Source organism: Crocodylus porosus, unplaced genomic scaffold (assembly GCF_001723895.1).
Source record: "Crocodylus porosus isolate Cpor-Errol unplaced genomic scaffold, CroPor_comp1, whole genome shotgun sequence".
NCBI lineage: Eukaryota > Metazoa > Chordata > Crocodylia > Crocodylidae > Crocodylus > Crocodylus porosus.
Genome location: NW_017728909.1, coordinates 49513789 through 49539102, shown reverse-complemented (window position 1 = coordinate 49539102; position 25314 = coordinate 49513789). Strand labels below are relative to the sequence as shown.

General features: G+C 41.5%; 3 protein-coding genes across 5 annotated transcripts in view; 1 reads left to right on the top strand and 2 right to left on the bottom strand.

Annotated features, from left to right (window-relative positions):
• The window catches only part of GFM2 (G elongation factor mitochondrial 2), a 28702-nt gene extending 17972 nt beyond the window's left edge, over window positions 1–10730 (bottom strand). For both annotated transcript variants that reach the window (XM_019532248.1, XM_019532250.1), the window contains exons 1-7: window positions 10696–10730; window positions 8251–8340; window positions 7401–7488; window positions 7072–7117; window positions 6287–6384; window positions 2184–2309; window positions 1035–1123 (exon numbers count right to left, since the gene is read on the bottom strand). In XM_019532248.1, coding sequence (XP_019387793.1) covers window positions 1035–1123; window positions 2184–2309; window positions 6287–6384; window positions 7072–7117; window positions 7401–7488; window positions 8251–8313 — 510 coding nt within the window. In that variant the 5' untranslated portion in view covers window positions 8314–8340; window positions 10696–10730. The remainder of the gene's footprint in view (window positions 1–1034; window positions 1124–2183; window positions 2310–6286; window positions 6385–7071; window positions 7118–7400; window positions 7489–8250; window positions 8341–10695) is intronic.
• Window positions 10731–10983: 253 nt separating this feature from the next.
• On the top strand, window positions 10984–17145 carry NSA2 (NSA2, ribosome biogenesis homolog). Its single transcript, XM_019532247.1, has 6 exons — window positions 10984–11083; window positions 11194–11381; window positions 12562–12712; window positions 13250–13429; window positions 14752–14944; window positions 16859–17145. Exons 1-6 carry the CDS (start codon window positions 11081–11083, stop codon window positions 16924–16926), a joined length of 783 nt encoding a protein of 260 aa, XP_019387792.1. The 5' UTR covers window positions 10984–11080; the 3' UTR covers window positions 16927–17145.
• Window positions 17146–21065: 3920 nt separating this feature from the next.
• The window catches only part of FAM169A (family with sequence similarity 169 member A), a 41481-nt gene continuing 37232 nt past the window's right edge, over window positions 21066–25314 (bottom strand). For both annotated transcript variants that reach the window (XM_019532245.1, XM_019532246.1), the window contains exon 12: window positions 21066–24115. In XM_019532245.1, coding sequence (XP_019387790.1) covers window positions 23561–24115 — 555 coding nt within the window. In that variant the 3' untranslated portion in view covers window positions 21066–23560. The remainder of the gene's footprint in view (window positions 24116–25314) is intronic.

Sequence of the window (25314 nt, the reverse complement as noted above, 5' to 3'; positions counted from 1 at the left end):
CTAGTCAGATCCCTGCTCACCAGCCCTCTAATGGTAAGACACAGATGTGCAGGTAGGGGAGAGTCAGAGAAGATTTGGAGCAATCAAGGTGCGATTGCTCCAAACTCAAGATAACACTAACACTGATCAACATTTGGGCAGCTCAGTGTGCAGTGTGTAACAAGGCCCTAAGCAACATGGGAGGCTCCAAAAGGACTAAAAGTGTCTGTGCACTCATGCAAACACATGCAGTATGCAGACTGCTGATAGTACTTCAAAAAGCACAAAAAAGTGAGCATTATTATGACTATAGATAGCCAAGATATATTTACTGTAACTGGACTGACATAACAGTAGCATTAAGTACATTTAAATAAAATACATAAAATACTGTCTCTTACCAAAGTGTGGCAGAAGAGGAATTGTGTATGTAATAGCAGATGAAAATTTTTTTAACCCCTAGAGGTTTTCCTTTTCATATTAGGTAGATTTTTAATACCATGCTTATGATCATGCCATCTTACTCCTTTCCAATAGCACATTAAGGATTGTGGCTAAAATATTTCAAGAGTTGTTTATTCTCTCATTCTCTCCCATGGATAGAAGCATGTATTACAGAGCATCCTGTTTTACTGTATCTTTTCTGCATTGTGGTTACACAATACCTAAGCAACACCTCAAGACAAAAATCAAATTCAGGCCCATCCCCATGTTTTCTGCAGCCAGCACAATTCAGTGAAGGAAACAACACTGAGTATCACAGTAATTCTCTAAAATAAAATCTGATTAAATAAGAAATTAACAGTTACTCATCATTTTCCATAGGTGGAGCTAGCTAGAAAAATCTTTCAATCTCTATTTGTTATAGAACACCAATGAGAACACCGCTTATTTTTGCCTCTATCATCAAGGCCAAGAAAACGCTCATTACCAAAGAAAACAAAACAATTTCTACATGAAATCAGATCTTGAAATTAAACTTACAGTTCTCTGAAACCAACAATTTCAAGTTATTATGTGGAGTAAAGTTGTCACTGAAAGTCAATCATTTTTACCTCCACACCAGCTGAAGCATCGAAGACAGCCACAGCTCCATCCAGCACTCTCAGGCAACGTTCAACTTCCACTGTAAAGTCCACATGACCTGAAGAATTGCAGACAAACCAGCAAAAGTAGCAAGTTAGAATGGTAACACTTCAAGTTTATAAAATATATATCCATCTGGGTACATATACAACGTATGTCTAGCACAAAGGTATCGGAGCTAACTTTAAAACAGCTAGCTCAGACAAAGGCAAAGACTTCAGTCTGGACTGGCTTGCTACCGTAACAACTGGCCCCAGCATGGCTCTCTCATGATCCCACAAAGATTCATATTCCATGCCACCACTGTTGAAAAAGTTTAAGAACAAATTAGCAAGGTCTGCAAGACAGTCTGAGGCCTAACCACTCACACAGACTGCTAATATACTTTGTCTGCGATAACCTGGGTGCACCTGTAGTTTCAGATCAAGTATGCTAATTACTATAAGCAATCTTGTTTATGTGTTATTAAGTTCTCATGCTAACTCCTCCCCAAGACAAGTGCAAACACAAAGACCTAAGTGTAAATGAATTATTAAACTTTGGTAAAGTGACCATAAAGCATGTGGAATGAGGGAGGAAGTTAACAAAACTTTGTATTTTCAAGTCGGCACCAAGCCAAATGGAGAAGATAAGAAATCCTCCCTTTCAAAAATTACACCTCTAGAGAGGGATACATGTTGTCTAACTGGTATCTCTCCAGGCCCACTAGTAAATAGGTTTGAGCTGGTTCCCCAGAGACTCAAAATTAAACAGACCAATGTGGGAAAGAGCCAGAGTCTCAACAATACAAGGCAAGACCCAGCAGGGTGAAAAAAAACTGAAATTCTGACTATTAAAAAGGCCAGGAGAAGACTGAAGACTTGAAATCTTTGAGCCCTAGTTAGTAGATGTTGCACTACACTTTGTGCTACTCTTTAGGGTGCCACCAACTTGCCTGTCTACTTAGTGGGGCTAGGATGCTATTCCGCCTATAAAAGGTTTGAATGATAAACCCAACCTATCAACTCTCAGACCCTTTCCATACTAGGTGGGAGTCATGGTGTTCTTATGCAACGTGCCTGATCCATCTGTTCCTCCCCACCACCAAAACCTAATAGATCATATTCAAAACATAGTACCTGGTGTGTCAATCAGATTGATTCTACAGTCCTTCCACTCAAAAGTAACTGCAGCAGATTGAATGGTTATGCCACGTTCTCGTTCTTGTGCCATAAAATCTGTCACTGTGTCCCCATCATCAACATCTAAAACAGCATGGGTATATGCACCATTTCAGTTCAGTCACATAACTTTAGCTTTATAAAATACCTGCCTCGAAACAAAGTAAATACAATGATGTTTTATCCTATACCCCATCTAGTCAGTACACTTTTAAGCCAAGAAACCTTCTTATCCAAGGAATGGAATGATGATGCTATTGGTAAATGCCAGCTGAACTGAATTTCTTTCTTGGGAAACAAATATTCTGGAGAAGAAGCTGAATCCCCAAGTGTGACAGAACTCTCTTCCACTCCACCTTTTTTTGGTTGGAGAGGTGCCATTCTGTTACGTTCACTCCCCAGTCCTGTAACCAGCTGGTTGCTGATTTGACGTGCTATGCAATTTAAAGCAATCCTAAGAACTGTTTAAGCTGAGCTGGCCAACAGCATCACAAAGTTTCACCAATTGTAAAAATCACCAGAGCACAACAGAATATCAGTCAAACCCCTTTCTTCCAAAGCACTGCCTATACTGAGGCTGGGAAGGTGGTAGCATAGAACCATCTGTATCAGCTTCATGCCACAGAGATTTACTTCACAGCTAGGGCTAGCATCTATTCTCGCACTGTGTTTCTTCAGTCCTTACTGTTTCCATTTGGATTTGCTTCTATAATGTGCTAATAAAAACTTCCCACTAGGTGAGGCCCATAAATCCAACATTAAAAAAGCCTATGTGTTCTTGCTGCCAGCTAATTTTCTTACTTTGTTTCTCAGCACTAAACACCTGCAAGTATTTAATTAGCCAGTGGACCCTATGCAGAACACAAGCCTACATGAATTTGGCAAAAAATGAAGTATCCTAATTTTCAAATACTTGTGGTATTATTTTTGTGAACTATTTGATTAATTTTGAGTAAAGTAAAAAAAAAAAAAATCACAGCCAAGTGCTTCCAACAACACTGTGAACTGAACAATATGAAATGTAAAATCCTATTAAATATGAACTTTCATTTCTACTCAGGAAAACATTTACAATCTTTTCTCCAATGCCTGATGAAGGGTGCTTGCAATTAAACTTTTTTTTTTGCAAAAATATTTTTGGTCTAATAAAAGATATCACCTCTACCACAAGCCCTGACTGCTTTTGCCTCTAGACCAGTATGGCTACAACCTGGATACCCTCCAACAACACTGTTCTTCACGTATCACTGTTGTCTGTAAAACTCAAAACTCAAGGCAAAACCAAAATTATGGACAGTGAATACTTTAAGAAAATGACTACCTGTGTGAACAGTTATTATATGCAGCCTGATTACTATTCATTTCCATTCTTTTTATATGTAGTAAGCCTGTTTTTAACAATATTACTGTTACTCTCACTGTAGAAGCACTACTACTTCAAGCAATAGTGTGCTGGTATTTAGATCCTAGAAATACCTGTTTTTAAACATTTATGAGCATTTCTTTATTATAATATTGAAGAAGATGACTATGAAGTACCTGTAATAGACAACAGGAGGGGAAGCTCATATGATTTTGAGCTGTGTCCAGCCAGTGTGCCATGGGATTGAAAAGGCCATGTACGTGTGCCATGGGATGGAAAAGGTTGAGAAATGCTGCTCTAAGTTACCACTGCTTCCCTGGGGAACAGCTATGCCTAGAATCAGGAAACTATACAAAATATAGCATAACTGAGCAAGAGTAGGGAATCTCACCTAAACTGACAACATTTTCTTAGAATATTCAATAAACAATACACACACTTCATTATGAATTAAAAAGGTAATTAGGTTTTAAGTTGTTGAAGAATTAACCTGAGAATCTGTAAGAGTTCTCACTACCTTAGAATTTTACCTATATCAGTGATTTTCAACCTCATTTGACAAAACAGCCCTCAGAAGTTTCCAGTTCTAAGCTTTCACTCATTTTTTGAGTATGGAAAAATAGTAGAGCAATTCTTTGGTTTCAAAGAACTCAAAGATCACAACAAGCCAAAATATTTTTAATGCTACAAATTTCAATTTGAACTCTGGATTTATCTTGTGAATTATCTGTAAGGGTTAGCATGCCTAATCTCTTAGTACTGCATGGCATACAGAAGCACCCTTGAAAGGATCTCACAATACCCCATAACTTGGGGTGCTCCCGATCATGCCAAACTGCAGTTTTTCCAGACTGTGGACCATGATGTGGTTCCCGCAGGTCACACGTTGCGATAAAAGCCTGGCAGGCAATGGCCTGATGGAAGGCAGGGACTACAACCCCACTGCCTTGTGCATGGCTGGCCCAGCTATTTCCACTCTCATACTACAAGGACCTGCCTCTGCAGGGAGTATACAATGGGCCTCAGGATTACAGTGGGCAATAAGATCAATATGAGCCAACATATGGTGCCCTTGTTGTGAAGAAAGCTAACAACATAGTGGGCTGCATTAGTAGGAGCGTTGCCAGATCAAGGGGAGGGATTATTTCCCTCTATTCAGCACTGGTAAGGCCACATCTGGAATATTGTGTCCAGTTTTGGATCCCCACTACAGAAAGGACATGGACAAACTGAAGAGTGTCCAATGCAGGGCAACAAAAATGGTTAAGGGCTGGCACCCATGACTTCTGAGGAGACTTCCCAAGCTTTTCCTCAACATGATCCAATTTAAACACTGGAAATTTTTTGTTACCCCAAAATGATACAGACAAGATCAAAAAGGAAGCGTTAATCATATTTCTTTCATGTCTTGCAACTCTTTCGTTTCGCATTCTCATCCTTGTCATTAGTTTTACTCCTAGAGAAAAGCATCCATGAATTTTACTTCAGAGAAAAGCATCCATGTTAGATTTCTATATCATGTAAAATTTAATTTCAGCCAGTAAAATCATACTGATTTTACGTCAGCTTCTTGTAACGTACAAGTGCTTTGCATCAGTCGCAACTGTTGTGCATGGATGAAAAACTGCCATGTATGAGAGTTACATATTTATAAACAAAAAGCGTACTCATCATAATCAGTTGACACTGTCTGACCACATTTTTTTATCGTTGTAACCCCAAAGGGGTTGCAACCCCAAGACTGGGAACCCCTGGGCTAAGGGAACTAGGCTTATGGAGTCTGAAGAAAAGAAAACTATGGGGGGATTTAATAGCAGCCTTCAACTACCTGAAGGATGGTTCCAAAGAGGATGGAGCTAGATTGCTCTCAGTGGTGGCAGATGGCAGAACAAGGAGCAATGGTCTCAAGTTGCAACAAGTGGGGTTTAGGTTAGATATTAGGAAAAACTCTCTCACTAGGAAAGTAGTAAAACACTGGAACAGGTTACCCAGAGAGGTTGTGGAATCACCACTTTTGGAGGTTTTTAAAACCTGGCTAGGCAAAGCCTTGGCTGGGATGATCTAGTTGGGGATGGTCCTGCTCTGAGCAGGGGGTTTGACTAGATGACCTCTGAGATCCTTTCCAACCCTAATTTTCTATCTCAAGGGAATCCCTGCAGGCTGGGAGTGCCCAAGGAGGTGGGAGCAAACTGAAGAGCCAGAGGTCAGGACAATAAGTGCCACAGCACAGGGGAATCTGCAGGGGTAAGAGATAGGGGCAGTCAACCCCAGCTACATGCAGGATCAGGGCCAGGATCAGGAGTTCATGGGATTGGGGGTGGGTTCACGGGATTGGGAATGGCAGGCCTATAGGGGGCATAGTGCGACTGTGGTTGGGTGGGGTCACGTGCAAATAGCAGGACAGCTCTGCACTTATGGCCACTAGATCATTGCTATTGTTCTGCATTAGGAACTCCTTGTGCTACATACCATGAAATCTCCTTCATTTGTCACTGGGTTAACTCCTCACTTTGTTCTCATCAGTTAGTAAGGTCCACACATGGGTGAACTATGTCTGTATGCAGCCACAGTAATTTACATACATGCAAATTACCATTGGTATGTTTATTTTGAACCTGTTTATTTCCAAGTCAGTATTTTTGCCCCCTGCATTTCAAATTAATGAAGTTTTCCTGTAAACCTATAAAGTAATTCTAACCTCCCAATGCTCTCGTGTATCCAGAATAATATAGCATTCTCTCTGTGGTTGTAGTTTTCCCAGCATCAATATGAGCCATGATGCCAATGTTCCGGATTCTGCACAAAAACACCCAAACAAGCCAGACATTATTTAATGCAGTAATTAATATCTATACAGTAATATTATTATCATTCTGATAAGGCAAGTCATTTCAAAACATCAGAAGATACCTTTACATTGTTGCACACGTGATATAGTGTGTGCACTTGTGAAATTTTGAAGTTAAAATGGTTTAGAATTCAAGCCGTGGGCTTTTGACAACATGCCCCACGACTGTTTGAAGAATAAGTGTACAGTGTACTAAAAGGATCAAAGAACAAGAAACATACATTTATATTACTCGTACCATTTCAATATCACACTCTGATATCAGCAGCAAAATAAAGATATAAAATTAATGTCATTTGCCTTTTACGAATAACAACCACCACAAAGACTACAATGAATGTCAAAATACATACATTAACCTTCTCATTAAGGGTTCAATCTCAGGCAGAGGAGAAAGTCAAAGGAAGAACTCCAATTCCATCAGCCTGAGACTACTTTACTATCAACTGTTGTCTCTTGCCTCCTTCCACTATCTTTAGCAATTCTTTAATGAACATATATTCTATCACCTACAATTTAAAACATACCTGAATTTAAGCAGCCATCACTACCATAGCCTATGAGGCTTTTGCTTAAGTGTCACAACCTTTATTTCTTACATGCAGAAATTATAATACAGAAAAAGAGTTACTTACTTAGATATATGTGGTGTGAGGATCGAACGCAGAGATTTGACATCTTCTGTTTTACAAATAAAAATGAGAAAAAAAGAACAAGGTTTGTTGAAACAAATTCTCACTGTATGAGTGAAATTTTATTTGTTAAAAAAGACCTCTGAAAGGACCATTCCTCACTTTTAAAAGACTGTTTAAGAAAACTAGCAGATGGATGCTCTTTGAAAAAGATGCAATTTAGCAGCAAAAGTGGAAAGTGAACTACAAGAATAGAGGATAACTGCCCAGCATTCTCAATATCATTCTGTAAGATTTTACAGAGAACCCAAAAATAATTTAAAATGAAATACCTGGCAGAGAACAGTAATTTTTTTGACTGCATGCTTGTGGTTTTAGTCCTTTTATAACCATCACCCTTGTTCTCCTGTATTGTACATACTAGAAAGAGAAAGACAGAGAGAAACAATTACAGCTTTAAGTAATTAGTTTGCAGAACTACTTTTTCTCCAGTTGAGGTTTTTTCCTTCATTTTTCCCCCAAATATGAATATTATTGGCATCTGGGGAAACAAAGGTAAATAATACAATTATATCTGTGTGAGATATTCTGAAGCCTGATGTTTGCTGTTTTCAGGCATTTCACCATTTCAAATTCCTGGTGTCAAGAAGCCCACCCCCACCATATCCAAATCCACTAAGATATGTAGTCTAATAAAAATAAGACAACACAGGACACAGGATTTCACTGGATTTACAGGTACCAAAAAAAGTTAATGAAAACTGCAGTAAACTCCCCGTTTTCTGGCATTCTACTGGCCAGCATGCTGTATTAACCTGCACTGTGTTGCCATCCACCACTCTGCACCACCTCCACGTGCAACCACCCCACACTGCCACCATGCCACCGCCATCCACCACCCCATGCCGCCGTTGGGTGTAAGCCATGTGCAAATCCCTCCCCCGCAATCCACAACCCTGTGCTGCCATGTGCAAGCCCCCCTCCTACCCCCCCGATTCTGGCTCCAGTATTTTTAGATAACCAGCATTTTATATTACCAGCACCCAGCATTTCCCCCTCATGCCAGATAACAGAGATTATACTGTATTATTTTATTGAGATGATATGGACAAGGAAACTCAACTAATTTTTGCTTAAAGAAAAATATGGAGTATCTATACAAAAATTTGGGAAAAGTCTTACCCCATTGCACCAACTTGAAGCTGTCAGAACATTTACTGGCAATTTCCTCATGACTCTGAACATTATTGTTCTACCATCTACAGCCACAACCTGCGAATACAAACAAACTGTATATAAAAGGCTGACCATCCAAATTAAGCATCTTTACTACTTCTATTCAAGTAAATCATAATACTAAATAATCTAAGGCTACACCTACACAGGCATGTACAAATATTGAGTTTTTACTATGAGAGTTGCTACTCTCCCAGTAGAAGCTATGGGTGAATAGATGTTCAAGATTTTTCTCCCTGTGCAAAAATGGCCACTCCAGAAGAAAAACCTGAGAGCAACTCAAGTTAAATCACTCCCACGATAGTTTTCCCTGGGATAGCAAATGTCTGTATACATCCTCCTCTGAGAAAAGCCACAATAGTCCTTCAACATCCATGGGTGCTTTGCTCCTTCCCTTCTCCCAAAGACAGCAAGATTCTCAGGCTGGACTCCACTGCTCCAGCAGACCAGAGAGCAGAACATAACCCTCCTTCACTATCCCCACTCTGTGTTGCAGAGACACAAAGGCTGATCCTGAGCAGTCCAGGTCAGCCAATCAGGGCTGCCTTACTGCCATCTGTTTCCAGGCAAACTAGGGGAGCCAGAAGAGCATGCCGAGATGCACACACAGGGATCCTCTGGCTGCACAGTTAGCACTGCAAGCTCTCTGCTTTTCTAGAGCTCAGCATTCAAATGTCTGTTCAGGCATCTCCAGTTAAGTTTTTGGTGGGTTTTTTTACCAGGAAAACAAACAAGGAAAAATTATCTTAGGTCATCTGAACATGCGATGCAGCCTCAACTATCTCTGGTACCAGCAGTTCTGGCAGAATACTATAGCCCAGGGGTGGACAAAATATGGCCCAAGGGCTGGATCCAGTCTGCCAGGCCATTCTATCTGGCCCGCAGGGCCCCTAAAAAATTTAGAAAAGTAGTATTTATTTGCTCCTGGCTGCCTGTCAAAGATGACAGGAGCCAGGGGCAGTAGGACCTAGAGGAAGCCAGTGGCAGGACCCAGCAGCAAGGCCTGCCCAGCCCCACCCCACTCACAACCAAAAGCCCCTGCCTAGCACCAGAGGGGAAAATGCAGCCTTCAACAGCTTGCCAAAATTTGCTAAGTGGTCCTTCACCCAAAATAACTGCCCCTTCCTGCTATAGCCTGTATTGAGAAGCCACCAGACAACATGCACACCTGTATGCCTCTGACAGCTCCTCTACAGCAGCTGCGCTTCTAGTGAGACGTACACTCTGGGAAGACATCAGCTGCAAAAGGGACCACTGTGGCCAACTGAAAGTGCTGAAGCATTTTCACATGCCTTCCACTGCCTGCTCAGCAATGGCAGAAGCTTTCTTTGTTCAGATGGCTGTGTTGCTGCAGAGGACTTTGTGTGTGTGTACTCTCAAAGCTCTGCTGGCAGAACTGCACAATGCAAGCTAGGCCTCATTCCCCACTTCCCACATGAGCAGGATCTGATTGTAATTTATCAGAAACTAAGAACAACACTAAGGTGTTAAAATTACCACACCTCACAAACATCCAGCACATACTTATCAAAGAAAAAAAATATATCAATACCCATTTTGCAAGAGGAAAGGACTAAACTTAGCAGAACAAGCCATGTTTAGGTGCCAATTATCTGAAAATCCTAGAACTCAGAGATAAGATAAAGAAGCTATATTATAGCACCTCTAGCTGTGAGGAGAAAGCACAATTTCACAGTAATACTACGACACCATCAAGTTTTCAAGGACCCTGCCATTTGACTCTGTGGCATGTTCAATAATTCAACAACTGGTAGAGAAACCTAGTCTGTTCCTGAGTAACTGGACAGCAGTCAGTTAAGGAACAAGTTAAAGACAGGCATTTGCCAATCTGAGACTGTCACTAGCAGTTTCAGCCAGAAAGAGAAGCCATGTGGCATGAAACCCACTTTCTATCCATCAACCAGCAATCAGAGCAACATCAGTTTCCTTCAAGCTCCCACAGTTGTTAAAGCTACACAGCCATCTGCTCCCCACCCTCCCCCGCCGGGGCCACCCAAGTGTCACCTCGGGAGCCCTGCGCCGCCGCCGCCCCGCGGTAGTGGGGGCAGGATGGAGCGGTGCCACCTGCTGCTGCCGGGCGGACAAGGGGCGCCCGAAGGACAGGAGCAGGGCGGGGAGCCCCGAGCCCACGTCCCCCCGCTCGGCTCCGTGTCCCGCCTCCCCATTTCGAGTGGGACCTGCACCCGCCGCGAGGGCAATGCCCAGCCCGACCCCGGGCTTCAGCGGGGCCCAGCGCAGCGCTGCGAGGTCAGCCGCTGGAGCTAGCACCAGGGACAGGCCAGAGATAAGCGGCAGGGGAGGCCAGCCCGGGGCGCGAGGTAGGGCGGTAGCTGCAGGGAACCCCAAGCCCGGGCGCCCCCCGACACCCACCGCGGAGCCACACGCCCCCTTGCGCGGCAAGGAGTTACGCCTGCATATGCGCAGGCGAGAGGCGAAAACTACCCGCCCCGCCACTTCCGCTTCCTCCGCGGGTCCATCTCTTCCTTCCGGGCAGCCCCATCCCCGCAGCCCTTGGGTTCTGGTTACTGCAACAAGCCCGGCCGCGAGCTCCGGTCCCGGCTTCCTCCCATCATCCTTTCCCCCACCCCCAAGAGGACAAAAAGGCCGGAAGCAGAATGGCTACTTCCGAGGGGGCGGAACCAACGTGCCGGACGTAGCTCTACCCGGAGCTGTTTCGTGGCTGGACCGGTCTTTTTTTTCCGCGTGCGGATTCGGGCTACCCGCGGCCGAGACCTGAGCGCGGGCTGCCGCTGCCATGGTGAGTGCCAGCGCCGGGGCGCCTAGCGGAGCGGGGAAGGTTGCGGGTGCGGGGCAGGGAGCGGGACAGACCCTGGTCGCGGCCACTGACCTGTCGCCTGTGTCCCGCAGCCGCAGAACGAGCACATCGAGCTGCACCGCAAGCGTTACGGCTACCGCCTCGACCACCATGAGCGGCGCAGGAAGCGGGAGGGCCGCGAGGCCCACGAGCGCTCCAGGAAAGCCAAGAAGCTGATCGGGTTGAAAGCCAAACTTTACCACAAGCAGCGCCACGCCGAGAAGATCCAGATGAAAAAGACGTACGTAACCCCGCGAGCTGCCTGACCCTGCCCGCCCGGGGCTGAAAGCCCAAGAGTAAAACACCTGCTTCTGGGTTGGAGGCAGACCTGAATCCCCCTGCCCCGAGCCTGCAGCAGGGTGCCCGGCACTAGACGCGCTTCATGTAACAAGCCCTGGGCCTGCTTCTAAGAGCCAGTAGTGATGATATGACAGGGAATCCGCCTAAGGGCCTTTCCCACAGCTTGCCTAGCTGTTCAGCTGCTGCCTTGTAGAATAGGTTAACAAAAACTTTAAATGCTGGAGGCTGCAAATAAGAGATGAATGTGGGGGAACCCTGGTCAGACCCAAATCTCACACTCTTCATCGTTCACCCTCTCCTCTATCCAATACAAGTCTATTTGATGTGCCAGGGAATGTGGGCCTAGGCCCCTAAGGCTAACAACTCTGCATGGTGCAGGCTACTGGGCCAGCTGGACCTATGATCTGACTCAGTACATGGCAGTTCATATGTAACAGGAAAAGCACAGCACTGTACTTTGAATAGAGTAGGAAACAGCCTTTTATGCAGTTACATTATTTGGTTCTTAAGATGGTATGGTGCTAGTCTTAAAATAACTCTGTTAGCTTCTTAAACACAACTGAGGAAATAACATCTGGGGTTTTATTTTCTGGGGCCGTTTCATAGCACACATCAAGTACAGTCAGTCTTGCTGTTTGTGCTGGAATAACTGGTTACTGTCCTATTGTTTGTGTAAAGGACAATCCTCTTTTATTTGTTTTTTCCAAAAAAGCTCACTCTGGCTTGCATTTGGCTCCAAATCCTAACCACTGTCTCCACATCTAAGAACAGGAGTCAGGTTCAGTCTGCAGGTTGACTGTTAATGTTCCTGCAAAATGCAGAATTGCAGATGAAGTGGACAAGTGAAGATTGATGGAGAACTCTGAGGAACAAACAGGAGTCTATTATGCAATACAGACTGCCTTTAAGACCACTAGGAACTACTTCATAATGCCTAAAAACTGAGTCTCCATGTCTTCTGCACATTTATTGATAAAGAACTCAGTCCATTTAAATTAATTTCTGAGTATAGATAAAGTTTAACATATAAAGGACAATAGTTTTTATAGTATGCTTCTCCTTAAAAGTCTCTCTGCATCTCTTGACAATGTTTTCTGAAAGTTGCTTGATTTTCCTTCTAGCATTAAGATGCACGAAAAGAGAAACACCAAACAAAAGAATGATGAGAAGACCCCTGAAGGAGCTATGCCAGCATACCTCCTGGACAGAGAGGGCCAATCCCGGGCTAAAGTCCTTTCTAATATGATCAAACAGAAACGAAAAGAGAAAGCTGTAAGTAATTATACTGACACTCGGATAACAGCTCTTGCTCTTTCTTGTATCAGTTTTCAGTTTTTTTACGCTCTCTAAACACTTCTGCAAGTCTGATATCAACTCCTTTAAATTGCTGAGAAATGTTTAAGTCTGGAAAATAGCAAATATGAATGGTAGTTACTGCTTATGCTCAAGTAGTGTGTTAGATAGCACTTTACCTTAATAAAAGGTAGAAAAGAAATGTGTTTTTGTTGTCTTAAAGAACAAAAGACAAAAACAGCAAACCAAATTGGTTCACTGATCAGATTCACCTGATTGAGACCTGTAACATATTGTCCATACCAACTGTACAGTTTTGTCAGAAGGATTTCAAAAAGTTCAGTTCCTGTGATGCACACAACTATTATGTATTAGAAGTTGGTACAACCTTAGATGTACAAAGGGGAGAGATTGTAATTTCCTTTCAGTAAAACTTTTTATTTTATTGTGTGTGTGTGTCTCCTCTGTCACTTACCAACACTAAAACTCTTAATGGTACCATGGTATCTCTTGTAGGGGAAATGGGAGGTTCCTGTGCCAAAAGTTCGTGCTCAGGGAGAAACAGAAGTTCTGAAAGTGATCCGAACAGGAAAGAGAAAAAAAAAGGCCTGGAAGAGGATGGTTACCAAAGTCTGCTTTGTTGGGGATGGCTTTACTCGAAAACCTCCTAAATATGAGCGATTTATTCGACCAATGGTAAGTTACATATATGTGTATTTGGGCATTCCTATAGTATTGAATCACTGTGCTATTTATCATTATCAAGGCTTCCCTTTGTCTTCTGTGATATACAGCTAAAACTGTCCTATGTCAGGCTCATTTCTATTATTCTTTGTGGCAATCTTCATTTTCCCTTGCTCTGATAAGTGGTGATCGTAAAGGCTTTTTCTGATCTTTAATGTTTTTAATGCTATGAATTCTTCTTTGAAATCTCAGGGTTTATCTTGTGAATCATGCGTATACCTAACAGTGAAAACGTTGTGTGGATTTTGTGGCAGTCTGGCTGAGAATCTCTATTCTAAACTCTTACCTGGCAATGTATGAAGCTAGAAGAGGTTAAGAAAGCAGCTCTGAAATCTGCTGTGAGGAGATACTTGAGAACGTTAAAATCAGCCACATACATAGAGACAAATGGCCTCCTTTCAAGAGATACAGTTCACCTGGTCTCTCTTCCTAGCTCTGCCACTGGCCTGCTTGTGTACTTTTAGGCAGGTCATTCCCCACCTCCCAGTAGGTATAAAATGGGGTTAAAAATACCTGCCTTCTAAGGAGCTCTGACATATTTGGAAATGCTGTATAATTAGGAAGAAGCTTGTCTCAACGTGTTGCTCACAAACCAGAAGGAATTGGTTGAGAATGTGTGAGGGAAGGTAACTTGGGTGATAGTGCCAAAAAATGATTAAGTTCAAGATCATAAGATAATCAACAGAATGAGGACAGTGCTCTTCAGAAAAACAGACTTTAACAAGGCCAGGGAACTGGTGGGCTACAAGCAAAGGAAATTCAGGTTGGAGATTAGGAGGAACTTTTTGACCAGGAGGGTGGTTAAGTACTGGAACAGGCTACCTCGAAGTAGTGGAATCTCCATCCCTGGAAATTATCAAGAGCAGACTGGACAGGCACTTGAGTGGGATGGTTTAGCCAGGAATGATCCTGCCATGAGTAGGGGACTGGACTAGACTGGATTGGATGACCTGGTGAGGTTCTTTCCAGCCTGCAGAATACTTTCTTTGCTTTCTCCCTGTTCTAATTTAAAAGGAGATATAAATGCATCACTCAGATGCCAGCATATCACCCCCAAGAATTTGTATCTGATTATTTTATCACAATTTAACAAATCTGGTATCTTAAAATACATGATTTTTAGTTTTAATTTACAGCTCATTTCACTGTTTTTCAGTAATACCTGGAAATAGAAAAAGTTAGGGAAATTAAATGTGATTTGAGTAGAGCTTAACTTTTTAGCAACGGCTTTAAGAATTTTGTGTGCCACTAAACCGCTCTAATGTTTGTCACAGGGTTTACGTTTCAAGAAGGCTCACGTAACTCATCCTGAACTTAAAGCTACCTTTTGTCTGCCTATCCTCGGTGTAAAGAAAAATCCCTCTTCTCCTCTGTACACAACTTTGGGTGTAATTACCAAAGGTACAGTCATAGAAGTGAATGTGAGTGAGCTTGGTCTCGTGACACAAGGTGGCAAAGTTATCTGGGGTAAGTATCCAGCCAGTAGCTATCAGCTACATTGTATAAGTGGTCTTGAAACTTAAGAAGAAGAATAAAGGGCAAGGAAAAAGCTTGCTGTCTGATTGAGAGTCCCAAAAGCAGGCAGCTTCCCTGCCTATCCTCAAATACCTTTTTGGCAACTGCAAAAGAACAACAATTAATCAAATAGTTCACAAAAATAATACAAGTATTTGAAAATTAGGATACTTCATTTTTTGCCATATTCATGTAGGCTTGTGTTCTGCATAGGGTCCACTGGCTAATTAAATAAATATTGATTCTGAAATTTGTCTTATAAACATGTTAGTTTTAAATAAATTGGCACTTTAAGCTTATGGCTTCAACGTTAGCAATGCGGTAAATGCATATTTAATTTTACTACTTATGTAAAATATTTAAAATCTTTCTTTCTTGGACCTAAGTTCTGGGTTGCTTCCTTAGCTGTGTGACATTGCGATAACTGTAGAAATGAGGCTAAGCACATGAATAATTTGACACGAGTTCCACTGAAATCAGTACAACTAACTCAAAGTGGATAAAGCAAAGCCTTTGTACAAGTCTTTATGTGACTGGGGTTGGTTATGAAGTTGTTACAAATGGGGCAGACCTGGTAGGTAAGATACTGTTTTTTCAGTGCAATTTTAAAATAGGTGTTCTGAGGGTCTGATTATAGTTGTAGAGTTTGGATGGGTGTTGTTAAGTAAACTAGAAAAATATGCATTTGAAGATCAGTGCCTAACACAATCAAACAGCAGCTTTAGCATAGTGTCTTAGAGCAGGAGTCTCTTTAGACCAATGTTTCTCAACTTTTTCCAACCCAAGGCACACTTACATTAACACATTTTCTGTAGTACATCTGTTAAGGCAATCCTTAGCCCCACACTTCTGAGCTTATTGTAGCTCATTGCCATGGTAAAATTCTGTGGTACACCTGTTAATTTGTGACAGCACACAAGCTGGGGAAGTCTTAAACTAGAATGGAATGTTTGTAGGGAGCACTTTGGCAGATTAAGATATACACTTAAAAATACAGTATATTTGAGTAAGTGGGGTTTGCAGCCCAATTTTGGCCTCTGAGAATGTAGCCTCAACTTATACACTGTATCATCTTCTCCTGCAAGTGGCACCAGGCTCTGTGCTCAGCTAGCACAGCCCAGGCAGCCCTGCTCAGAGGAGGGGCTGGGCTGGCATGGCCCCATCCCCTGTGAGCAGCACACCAGCCAAGCACTAAGCCTGGCCCCATCCAGTGAGTGGTACTGCCTTGTCTTGACTCCAGCCTCGTTCCCTTTGAGCAGCATCGGGCTTGGCAGCACTGCTCGCAGGAGATATGAGTGTCAGTGCTCAGCCCTAAGGGATGGGGCTGTGCCACTCATGCCCAGCCCCAGCAAGCAGCATGTCCCCAGCTGAGTGCCAAGCCCGGTACCACTCACAGAGGATGGGGAATGGGGCTGAGCTCAGCACTCAGCTGGGGACGTGCTGCTTGTTGGTGCAGCCTCATCCCCTGCAACCAGCACCAGGCTTGCAGGGGATGGGGCCATGCCAGCTGAGTGCTGAGCCCAGCCCTGTCTGTTGCTAGCAGCGCTGCCAAGGACTAAGCCCAATGACACTTGCAGGGGATGAGGCTGGGCTTGGTGCTCAGCCATACCACCCACAGTAGACAGGGCCGAGCTTGGGACTCAGCTGGTGCAGCTCAGGCAGCACTGCTCACAGGGGCTGGGCTGGGCTGTACCAGCCAAGCCCAGCCATGGTTTATACACTGTACGTATGAAAATACTAACTTAAACCAAGGTTGAGTTAACTTTACCACATTTCATGGTGTATAATTTTCTGTTGGAACAGGAGCTATTGGAAAACAATGTGATTTAACTTCACTCCCAACTCTCTTTTTGTCCCCTTCTTTAGGGAAATATGCACAAGTAACCAACAACCCAGAAAACGACGGCTGCATCAATGCACTTCTGCTTGTCTGAGTGGCATTTCAGATGATCAATACTGCACCCGGACTCTTGTAAAGGTGTAGGTAGAACTATCTGAAAAAGTTTTAGAGCTTCTAAATGAACAAGAATTTGTTGAACCCATGAAGAGAGAGGATGCTGAACAACTTAAGTTTTTGAAAAACTACAACTATGAAAGCTTGATGATGATGGGTCCATTGACCAATGCCAGAATAAAGTCTCAGTTTTTCTGTTGTGGGTTTTCAGTTTGTTCTAAATTTATTTTTCAGGTTTCTGTAATTAACTGAAACTGGTAATTTTTTTTCTGCAATAGGTGACTTGAAGTGCTAGTGTAATCTGGAAAATAATTCAAATCTGAGTGGTGATCTTGCCACTGGGACATAAGGGACAAACAGCAGAGCTGTGCAAAACAGCCATGTTTTGTTTTGGATTTGGCTGTTTTGTTTTGGCCAGTGATTCGTTTCTGTGTTTTGGATCACTGTTCCTCTTCAATTCGGCCAAATCAGTTTCAGAGTTTCAGCTCTGTTTCAGCACTGATTTAGAATTTCAGATCGGCTAGGGAGATGCAGGCATGGCCGGGCGGCTGCAGATTCTCCTACGGCTCCTTTGGCTGTGCCTCCCTCTCTCTGGGCAGGGGGAGCCGTAAGAGAAACCCCCATAGCTGCCCGGCCCCAGCCTCCCAGTACTTTAAAAGGAGGGCTGCAGTGGACTCTTCCTATGGGTGCCTCCAAAACATTCCCAAAATGTTTTGGATGGTTTCGTTTAGTTTTGGAGCCTTCCTTTTCATTTCAGATTTGGTATTTCAGGCACCGAAACACCTCTGAAATGAAATGGCTGCTGAAATTTTGCACAGCCCTAGCAGACAGTTTACCACATCCAACAGGTTCATGTACTAAGCTAAAGGGATCTTTAAGGGAAGAAAACAAACTAGTTTTCAGGAAGAGTCCAAATGAGGTATCAGTGATGGCTAGGCAACTGTGGATAATGGTTTGTGGAAGAACTACAGCATGTGCAGGGAGCATGTTACCACTTCTCCAATAAATTCAATTAGGGTGAAACTCAATTCAGCAGAGTAGTACATCCCATATTCCAAAGGTATTCTGGAGAAGGAAAGGAGTGCAATCTATTCTTGCATAGCTCAGGTCAGAGTTATAGCTAGGAGAGTATTATCCCCTCTTAAAGATATTTGCAAAAGGTTGTTTTTCTATTGCTAGGAGCTGGTTCTCTGGAGAAAGGATCATAAGTAATGATCTAGACCAGTGGTTCCCAACCTTTTTAGACCATGGACCAGCATACTCCAGACCGGCAGCCAACTGTGTATAAAAAAGGGTTGGCTGCCGGTCTGCAGTATGCCAGTCACTTCTGGATTTCCAGTCTAGCAGCCTATCCTTCCTGGCCCAGGGGTTGGGAACCACTGGTCTAGACTACAGCTAGTTTTGGAATAAATCATTAAATAACTTTCTCTGTGCTTTTGTCAGAGCTGAAATGCTTTGACTGAAGATCACTTAATAGAACTCCTTCAAATCAGGTTTGGGCTAGGATGATGGTTCTCATCTTTGTTAGACTTGGCACCCCTCAGAAAATACCAGCTTAGTTTTCATTCATTTTTTGATGATAGAAAAAAACCCCCACAGTTCTTTTATAAAGAACTCCAGAAAAACACTACAGGCCAGTGTTTATGATGCATGGATTTCTATATGAAACCTCTGGGTTTATCTGGCAAATCATGTTTGTACACTAAACACTGTATAGTCTTCCGGTTGAACCACTGGATGAGGAGGTAAAAACTGAAGTTACTTGCAGATCCTTCTACCTGCTTAAAGAATCTGTGTTGAATAGAAAGCACTGCAGGAAACAACCATAAGCAGTAAGATGCATGACCAGATACACATGATAACACCTTTGGCTTTTCAGTCTGTACCTCATGTTCTCCACAATCATATGCTTTCTCTATCACTTAAAATAAAAAAGCAGAGGTACTTCTGAAAAAAGGGCTATCAGGCATACTTGCCATGTACCACTGCATATGACTTAAATAGTTACTGTTTTCAGCACTGTGATAATGGTGAAGCTAGACCCTCTGCAGTACAAAGTGAAAAAATGCCTCAACCCTGCACACACACTTCAATTTCATTAGTCTACAATCCCACTCCCAGAGGTATGTCCAACTTGAAACTTATTTTTTGCAGGCAAGAGATAATCTCAGCCCAATACAAATACCAATACTTAACGCTGAAACAACAAGCAAACTGAAATGTTTTAAATTACAAAGGCTGTTGTGCAAAGTTCTCTCTTCTCTCTTGCACTGACAGGCTTAACTTCATTTTTCTGAAAAAGGAGTTCTGGTCTTGGGGGAGGGGGAGGGAGGCATCTTACCAGTCCAGTGTATTACCTAGCATCAGGTTTCTGAATTGCAAACAAATTTCAAGCAAACTTGGTTCATGCAACAAAAGAACAAAGTGACATGACTTGTTTGAACATGATGACTATAAGCAAATTTTCTAAAAAGCTATTTTATCAAGATGTATACTCCCTGGTCCCAGGCCTTCCCACTCATCTGAAATGCTAGTGATTTTTTAGATCTTCACATACAGGATGCCATCAACAATTAGACATGCATGTTTTTCATGTAGTTAGAGTTCCCACAGGTAAGACCCACCACCTCTAAAGCAAATATAACCAGTTACTGTACTATAAACACGACTACAGTTGGCTGCATAATGCCTAGTGGACCAATCTAATCATGAAAATATTTATTATTTAGCAGAGGGCACTTGAGTACTGAAACAAGAAAAAAAAACCCTCACAAAATATAAGTTTAATTACTACTTTGAAACATTCCAAAAAGCAAGACAATACTAAAAAGGAAAAACAAAAATACTATAACAAGACTTAACATAGTAATTAGAATAGCAACACATTTTCCATCAGATTTATAAACATAGTACAAGTTTATAAAACACCTAACAGCACACTTCAGAAAATAAGTTTAAAACATCTTATTGGAAATAAAATTTGAAAATGCTATCACTTAGAATGGAGCACAGAAGCGGATACATGGACTATTTATTGCTTGCTTATGCATAACAGGAAGTGTGATGGTGCAGAAAACAGCAAATGGTAAGGGATAGGCAAGCAGCATTTGAAAGAGCTAAAAGCATTTCTGAAGATATGAAAAACTTTTTCATGTGATGAATTCTGAAAAGCATGAACACAGCAAACAAGAATTCTGCACGAAATGGGAAAAAGTCATTAAACAGGAAAGAATGCAAGAGGCAAAGTAATTCCTGATTAACAAACAACACAATAAAGACATTTGAACAAACAGGTTCAAATATGAAACTATTTATCATCCAAGTGTGAACTGAGGCCACAATTTAATATTCTATAAGCTCTATTCCTAGACTAAACAAAGACTAGAATAATACTGCTTGCTTTAATTCTACAGGCATTGTTCCACAGGATGTTTTAATAACATTTGGTACAAACTGTATAAAGTCATACAATGTTTTAATTATTGATTGCTGGTGCAGTAAGACCTTAAAAATTGTGTAATAGTACAATGCTAATAAGCAAGTTAGACAACAAGAAGTATATTGTCCAAGCCTAAAAAAGGCTAATTTCTCCAACTTAAACTCTTCGTTGACCTAATTTGTTGTCAACTTGGAGACATTCTCCTTGCTTTAACAAGCAGAAGGTATAGACTGTGATGCAATTTTCTGCACCACATTCATCTTTTTTTCAGTACCCAGGTAATATTAGCGGAGGGGGGTCAACATCAAAATAATTCCTTTGCAGAAGTAACTGCACTAATCGGTTCAAAATTATTGGTACAATCTTATTAGGCAAAAGGGTCATCAGGTAGCAGCAGAATGGCTGTACAAATTCCTACTTATCCATTTGTTGCCTATGTTCTGTTTTCCAAACAATCAGGCTATTATTCATCTCATCTCATCTCAGTTATACTGGTTGAAATACCAATGTAGTAGCATTTTGGGTGACGTACTCAGAGTTTATACCAGTTTAAGTGAGATCAGATTCAGCATCTAGATCTTGTCTCTTGCCACAGCTGAAATCAATAGTAGAATTCCAGTAGACTTCAGTGGAAGCTACAATTGGTCCCAATAGCATTACTACATTTTTTTTCAAATAAAAAAAAAAAAAAAATCAAGAGATGTCTAAAAGAGAATATCCTAGCATAAAAGCCAGATATGTATTAGCCATAAGAAAGTGTAGAAAGGAAGGAACCAAATAAGTGTACTGACTTTACTTATACAAAACAACAGCATATGCAGCATATGTAATCTAGAAATAACTGAAAGAGTTAGGACCCAATTATAATTATTTTTATAAAAGTGCCTTTAATTAAAGGAGATACTTTTGTATCAGCTGATGTACTCATAAGATTATTACTGTTTAACAACATCTAATTCCTTGCAGCTCTATCTTCTGCTTGTTAAAAGTTTACTATTTGTGAAAACCATCTCTTTAGTCTGACCCCACCAGCCCTTAAGTAGTCCACCCCTTGGTGATACAACAAAAATGTAACATTTTCCAACCACCACTTTGCCTAATTTTACAACACATCTTAGCACTAAAAGGGAAGCCACAGTATACATAATTGAAGGTTCTTGCTATGTGCTTTATAGAAAATGTTTAATTGGTTTTAGAAATGCTGAAGGTTCACTTGAATGTATTTATTTACAAATAATCATGGAAAGTTCTGTTTACACTTCTCATCCACAAAGTTAATATACAACAACTGTACACTGACAGGAAAAGTTACAACAAAGTGCAACATTCCAAAGAATCCAAATTAAACTCAATGATTCCATGCACCCCACACCCAGAAGTCAAGCAATACACCCTGCTAAAAACCTGCACTCTTTTAAAGTGAGTCAAAACAGATTAAAAAGAAGATAGTGTTGTTTCACCAGCTGAAGTAAGAAATAAGAAAATATCTAAAAAGTTAAACTGTACAGCCATAAAATCAAGACAGATTCTTACAATTGTTTCAGAGGATAAAAATTAAAAGACTGTTAAAGTTATTCAAGTGAACCTTTTATTTATAAATCCTAAAAGAAATAGTTACCTTTGTTTGAGACCTTTTGGACCTTTGTGTAGCCAAGTACCCTTTTTTTTTTTTCCTTTCCATGCACACACCACTATTCTTATTTATTCCTGAGTTTTTATCCATTATTCAAAAGAGCTTCATTACTGGAAAAAAAATAAATGGCAATTTTTAAAATAGCTGAAATATAAAGTTGCAATTTGGATCAAATTGTTGGATGCCAAGAGGTACCTCTGAAAAAGGGACTAATGAAGGATAGTGAAAAACATGTATAAATTATCTTGGTTTTTTTTCCCCTGCCTGCCTTGTCTGTCGTAACACTACATGCTTGGTTCCCCCTCAAGAAACTATGAAACTGGAAAACCTTTATCCTTAGACTTATATTGGAGTTAAGGGCACTACTGTTTTTCATCTAACTGCAACAATTTCCTGGTAACTATATGAAGATAAAGAATTTGGCCTCATGGACATTTGCTGCAGCCTTCACTAAACTTTGAAGTTAAAACAATGAATTGTCAAAATCGATGGCTCACAGGAGTCAACATCTGAAGGTACAACTTTTAACAGCTGCCAAACATATCCACTGTGGAAAATGTGTGGTGCAGCTCCCATTCAGCCCACTTCTAAACAAAAATTCACAACTTATTTTCTGTAATATGGCACAAATAAGTGATCAAGAATCTATTTAGCACATGTATATAGCTGGGAAGGAGGTCAAATAGTTCTGTAACTGTGGGGGGTATAACCACACGCACACACACTAGATGCTGCAAAAGTAATCCTTAGCAAACATACATCGGGAAACTTGTTGTTTATCATATAAACTTCATTAAAACTCAACTGAAAAGCTTCATTGTTGAGCTACAATACCATAACGCACAATACAAGACTTTAGTTTGGTTATCCTTCATTTCAGTGACTTAGCTGCTATCTTTCAAATAATTATCAAATTAGTGGTTTGGAATTAGGGATGGAAAAGGTGAGCTCACCTAAAAAAAGGTATTAAAAATGGTTAGTACTGTTCATGCTATTTTGGGGCTATCAAGTTACATGGGTATGTCCTGCATGTGCATTCATTTTGAGATCCATAATTATGCCAGGTTACTTTTGTTTACTATATTCTCTGTTAGTACATATGGTATTTCCCCTTCTGTCCTGTTAATCTTTTCAGATAGCAAATGCAATTTTATAAACATCAAGGTGAAATTCTGGCCTTCCTAAAGTCAATGGAAAAAACTGTCAACAACTTTGCTGGGGACAGAATCTCACTGCTCACAGTTCTTACAAAAAAAAGCTTTTAAAGGCAAGTTGTTGCTTTATTAACACAGTTTTATGTTTATTCAGTATTTATCCTTTATAAAAGGAGGAGACTGGCCATTTACTTTCATACCCTGATGAAGCTCAACATGTAGTGGTTAAAAATTCAAGAGAAGTTAAGGAAAGGTGGTGAATCCCGAAGGGAAATCCAACCCAATTTTTTAAACGTGTGTATCCTGTCTCCCACATAGTTAAATAATACCCTATCGTTTCAAACAAAATAACTTTCTTACAAATAGGTGGATTAAATAATACTTCATTTTAAGCTGGTTTTCCTTTCTTCTTGGGTGGCCCTTTGTATCCTTTGGCCTTTCTTCGCAAGTTCCTCCGATCTACTATTGGTACCTCAATTTCTGCTTCTTCTGAGCTGCTGTCAGCAGTTCTCTCTGCTGCTGTCTGTGTATACTGATCCGTCTGCTCAGCAGACTCTTCAGACTGCTCTTCTGATTGGTTCTTTTGCCCTTCTGAATGTTGCTGGAATGAGACATCCTCAAGTTCAACCACTATCAAAGAACTCTGACTAAGGACAACAGGAGCCTCCTGGGAGTCGTGCCCTACTTCCTCATTTTGCTCTTCCAACGAAGAAGTGGTTTTGGGCGACACATTTTCAGAAACTGATTCTTCTGGTGGTTCAGTTATCACAGAGTTTGGAAGGCCATTGTCTGATGGTTCTTCCTTTGATGCTGAAGTAACAGTGTTTGCACTTTCAACAGATGACTTATTCCTTTCAACTTCTGGTTGCTCTTCTTCACTTCCCTCTTTTCCCACAGGTGTGTTTTCTTCTGGCAGTATTTCTGAATCTACTGCATTCAAAACCTGGGGGAAGATCAAACATATTGAAATCAGTGGAACAGCTCAGGCTCTTAAGATGTAAGGTACCAAATACTTTTGAACCTACAGCCATTTCAAAAGGCAGATGAAGCACTCAGTAGTTCACAAGAGTGGGCAATGTTCATCTAATTCTCTCTTCTTCACTTGGGCCTGGGTTCTGATTAAAGATGTTGTCCCTAATTTTTCTTACTTAGAAGAATAATAAATTCAAAGGATTCCTGAGGTACAAGGGGAATATTTTGAAATAAATCCTCAAGAAATATGAATATCTGACATTCCAATAATTATCATTCTGTTGGCTGTAATATTACCTGTTCTTATGATGTAAGTCTTTATATTTCATTGGTTTGTGTATTTTACCAGCAAATAATTGCAATCTTCATTTATATTTTATTCTTACCCATTCATTTTATAAAATCTAATGAATGAGCAGAAATTAATGAACCATAGAGGGGTTTTATTTTGTTTTTAATCATACCATTTTCCTAGTATTTGAGCATTGCTAGAATAAACTGAACCAAAGCCTCTTTTCCTTAATTATAATGGATACTGACTTACTTCCTACTGAATGCTAGTAAAACAGTTAGCATTAGGGGCTATAGGCTTTACAGGCCGGATACAGAAAGAAGGAAAGGTGGGGGTGTGGCACTCTATGTCAAGGAGCACTACACATCCTCTGCCAGCAGAATGGGATCAGAGGAAGGGCAGGCTTAAGTGTTCTGGGTTAAGATTCAAGGGGACTGTGGGGAGAGTGACTTGATGGTGGGGGTCTACTACAGACCCCCCAACCAAGGGGAGGAGCTGGACCAGGAATTTTCGGGCCAACTTGCAGAGGCACTTAGAGCAAGGGATGTAGTTGCCATGGGTGATTTTAATTACCCAGACGTTTGCTGGGAGAAACAGTCAGCCAGGACGGACCGTTCCAGGAGGTTCCTAGCTGAGATACAGGACCTCCACTTAATCCAGGAGGGGCACGGTCCCACCAGAGGAAACGCCCTGTTGGACCTGGTCCTGGCCACGGGCGATGACCTGGTAAGGGGCCTCCAGGTTCTTGATCACCTGGGCAATAGCGATCATCGCTTGCTGGAATTCACCATCCAGCACAGGGTGTCAAGGGCCTGCAGCAAGACGGTAGCCCTAGACTTTAGGAGGGCCAACTTCAACAAGTTGAGGAGACTAGTGGG

Bases quoted from the DNA above. Each gene is read 5' to 3' on its own strand.
- NSA2 (XM_019532247.1), top strand. The intron at 12,713-13,249 runs GTAAGTAATTAT...TATCTCTTGTAG, and splicing joins AGAAACGAAAAGAGAAAGCT to GGGAAATGGGAGGTTCCTGT. The intron at 14,945-16,858 runs GTAAGTATCCAG...CCCCTTCTTTAG, and splicing joins AGGTGGCAAAGTTATCTGGG to GGAAATATGCACAAGTAACC.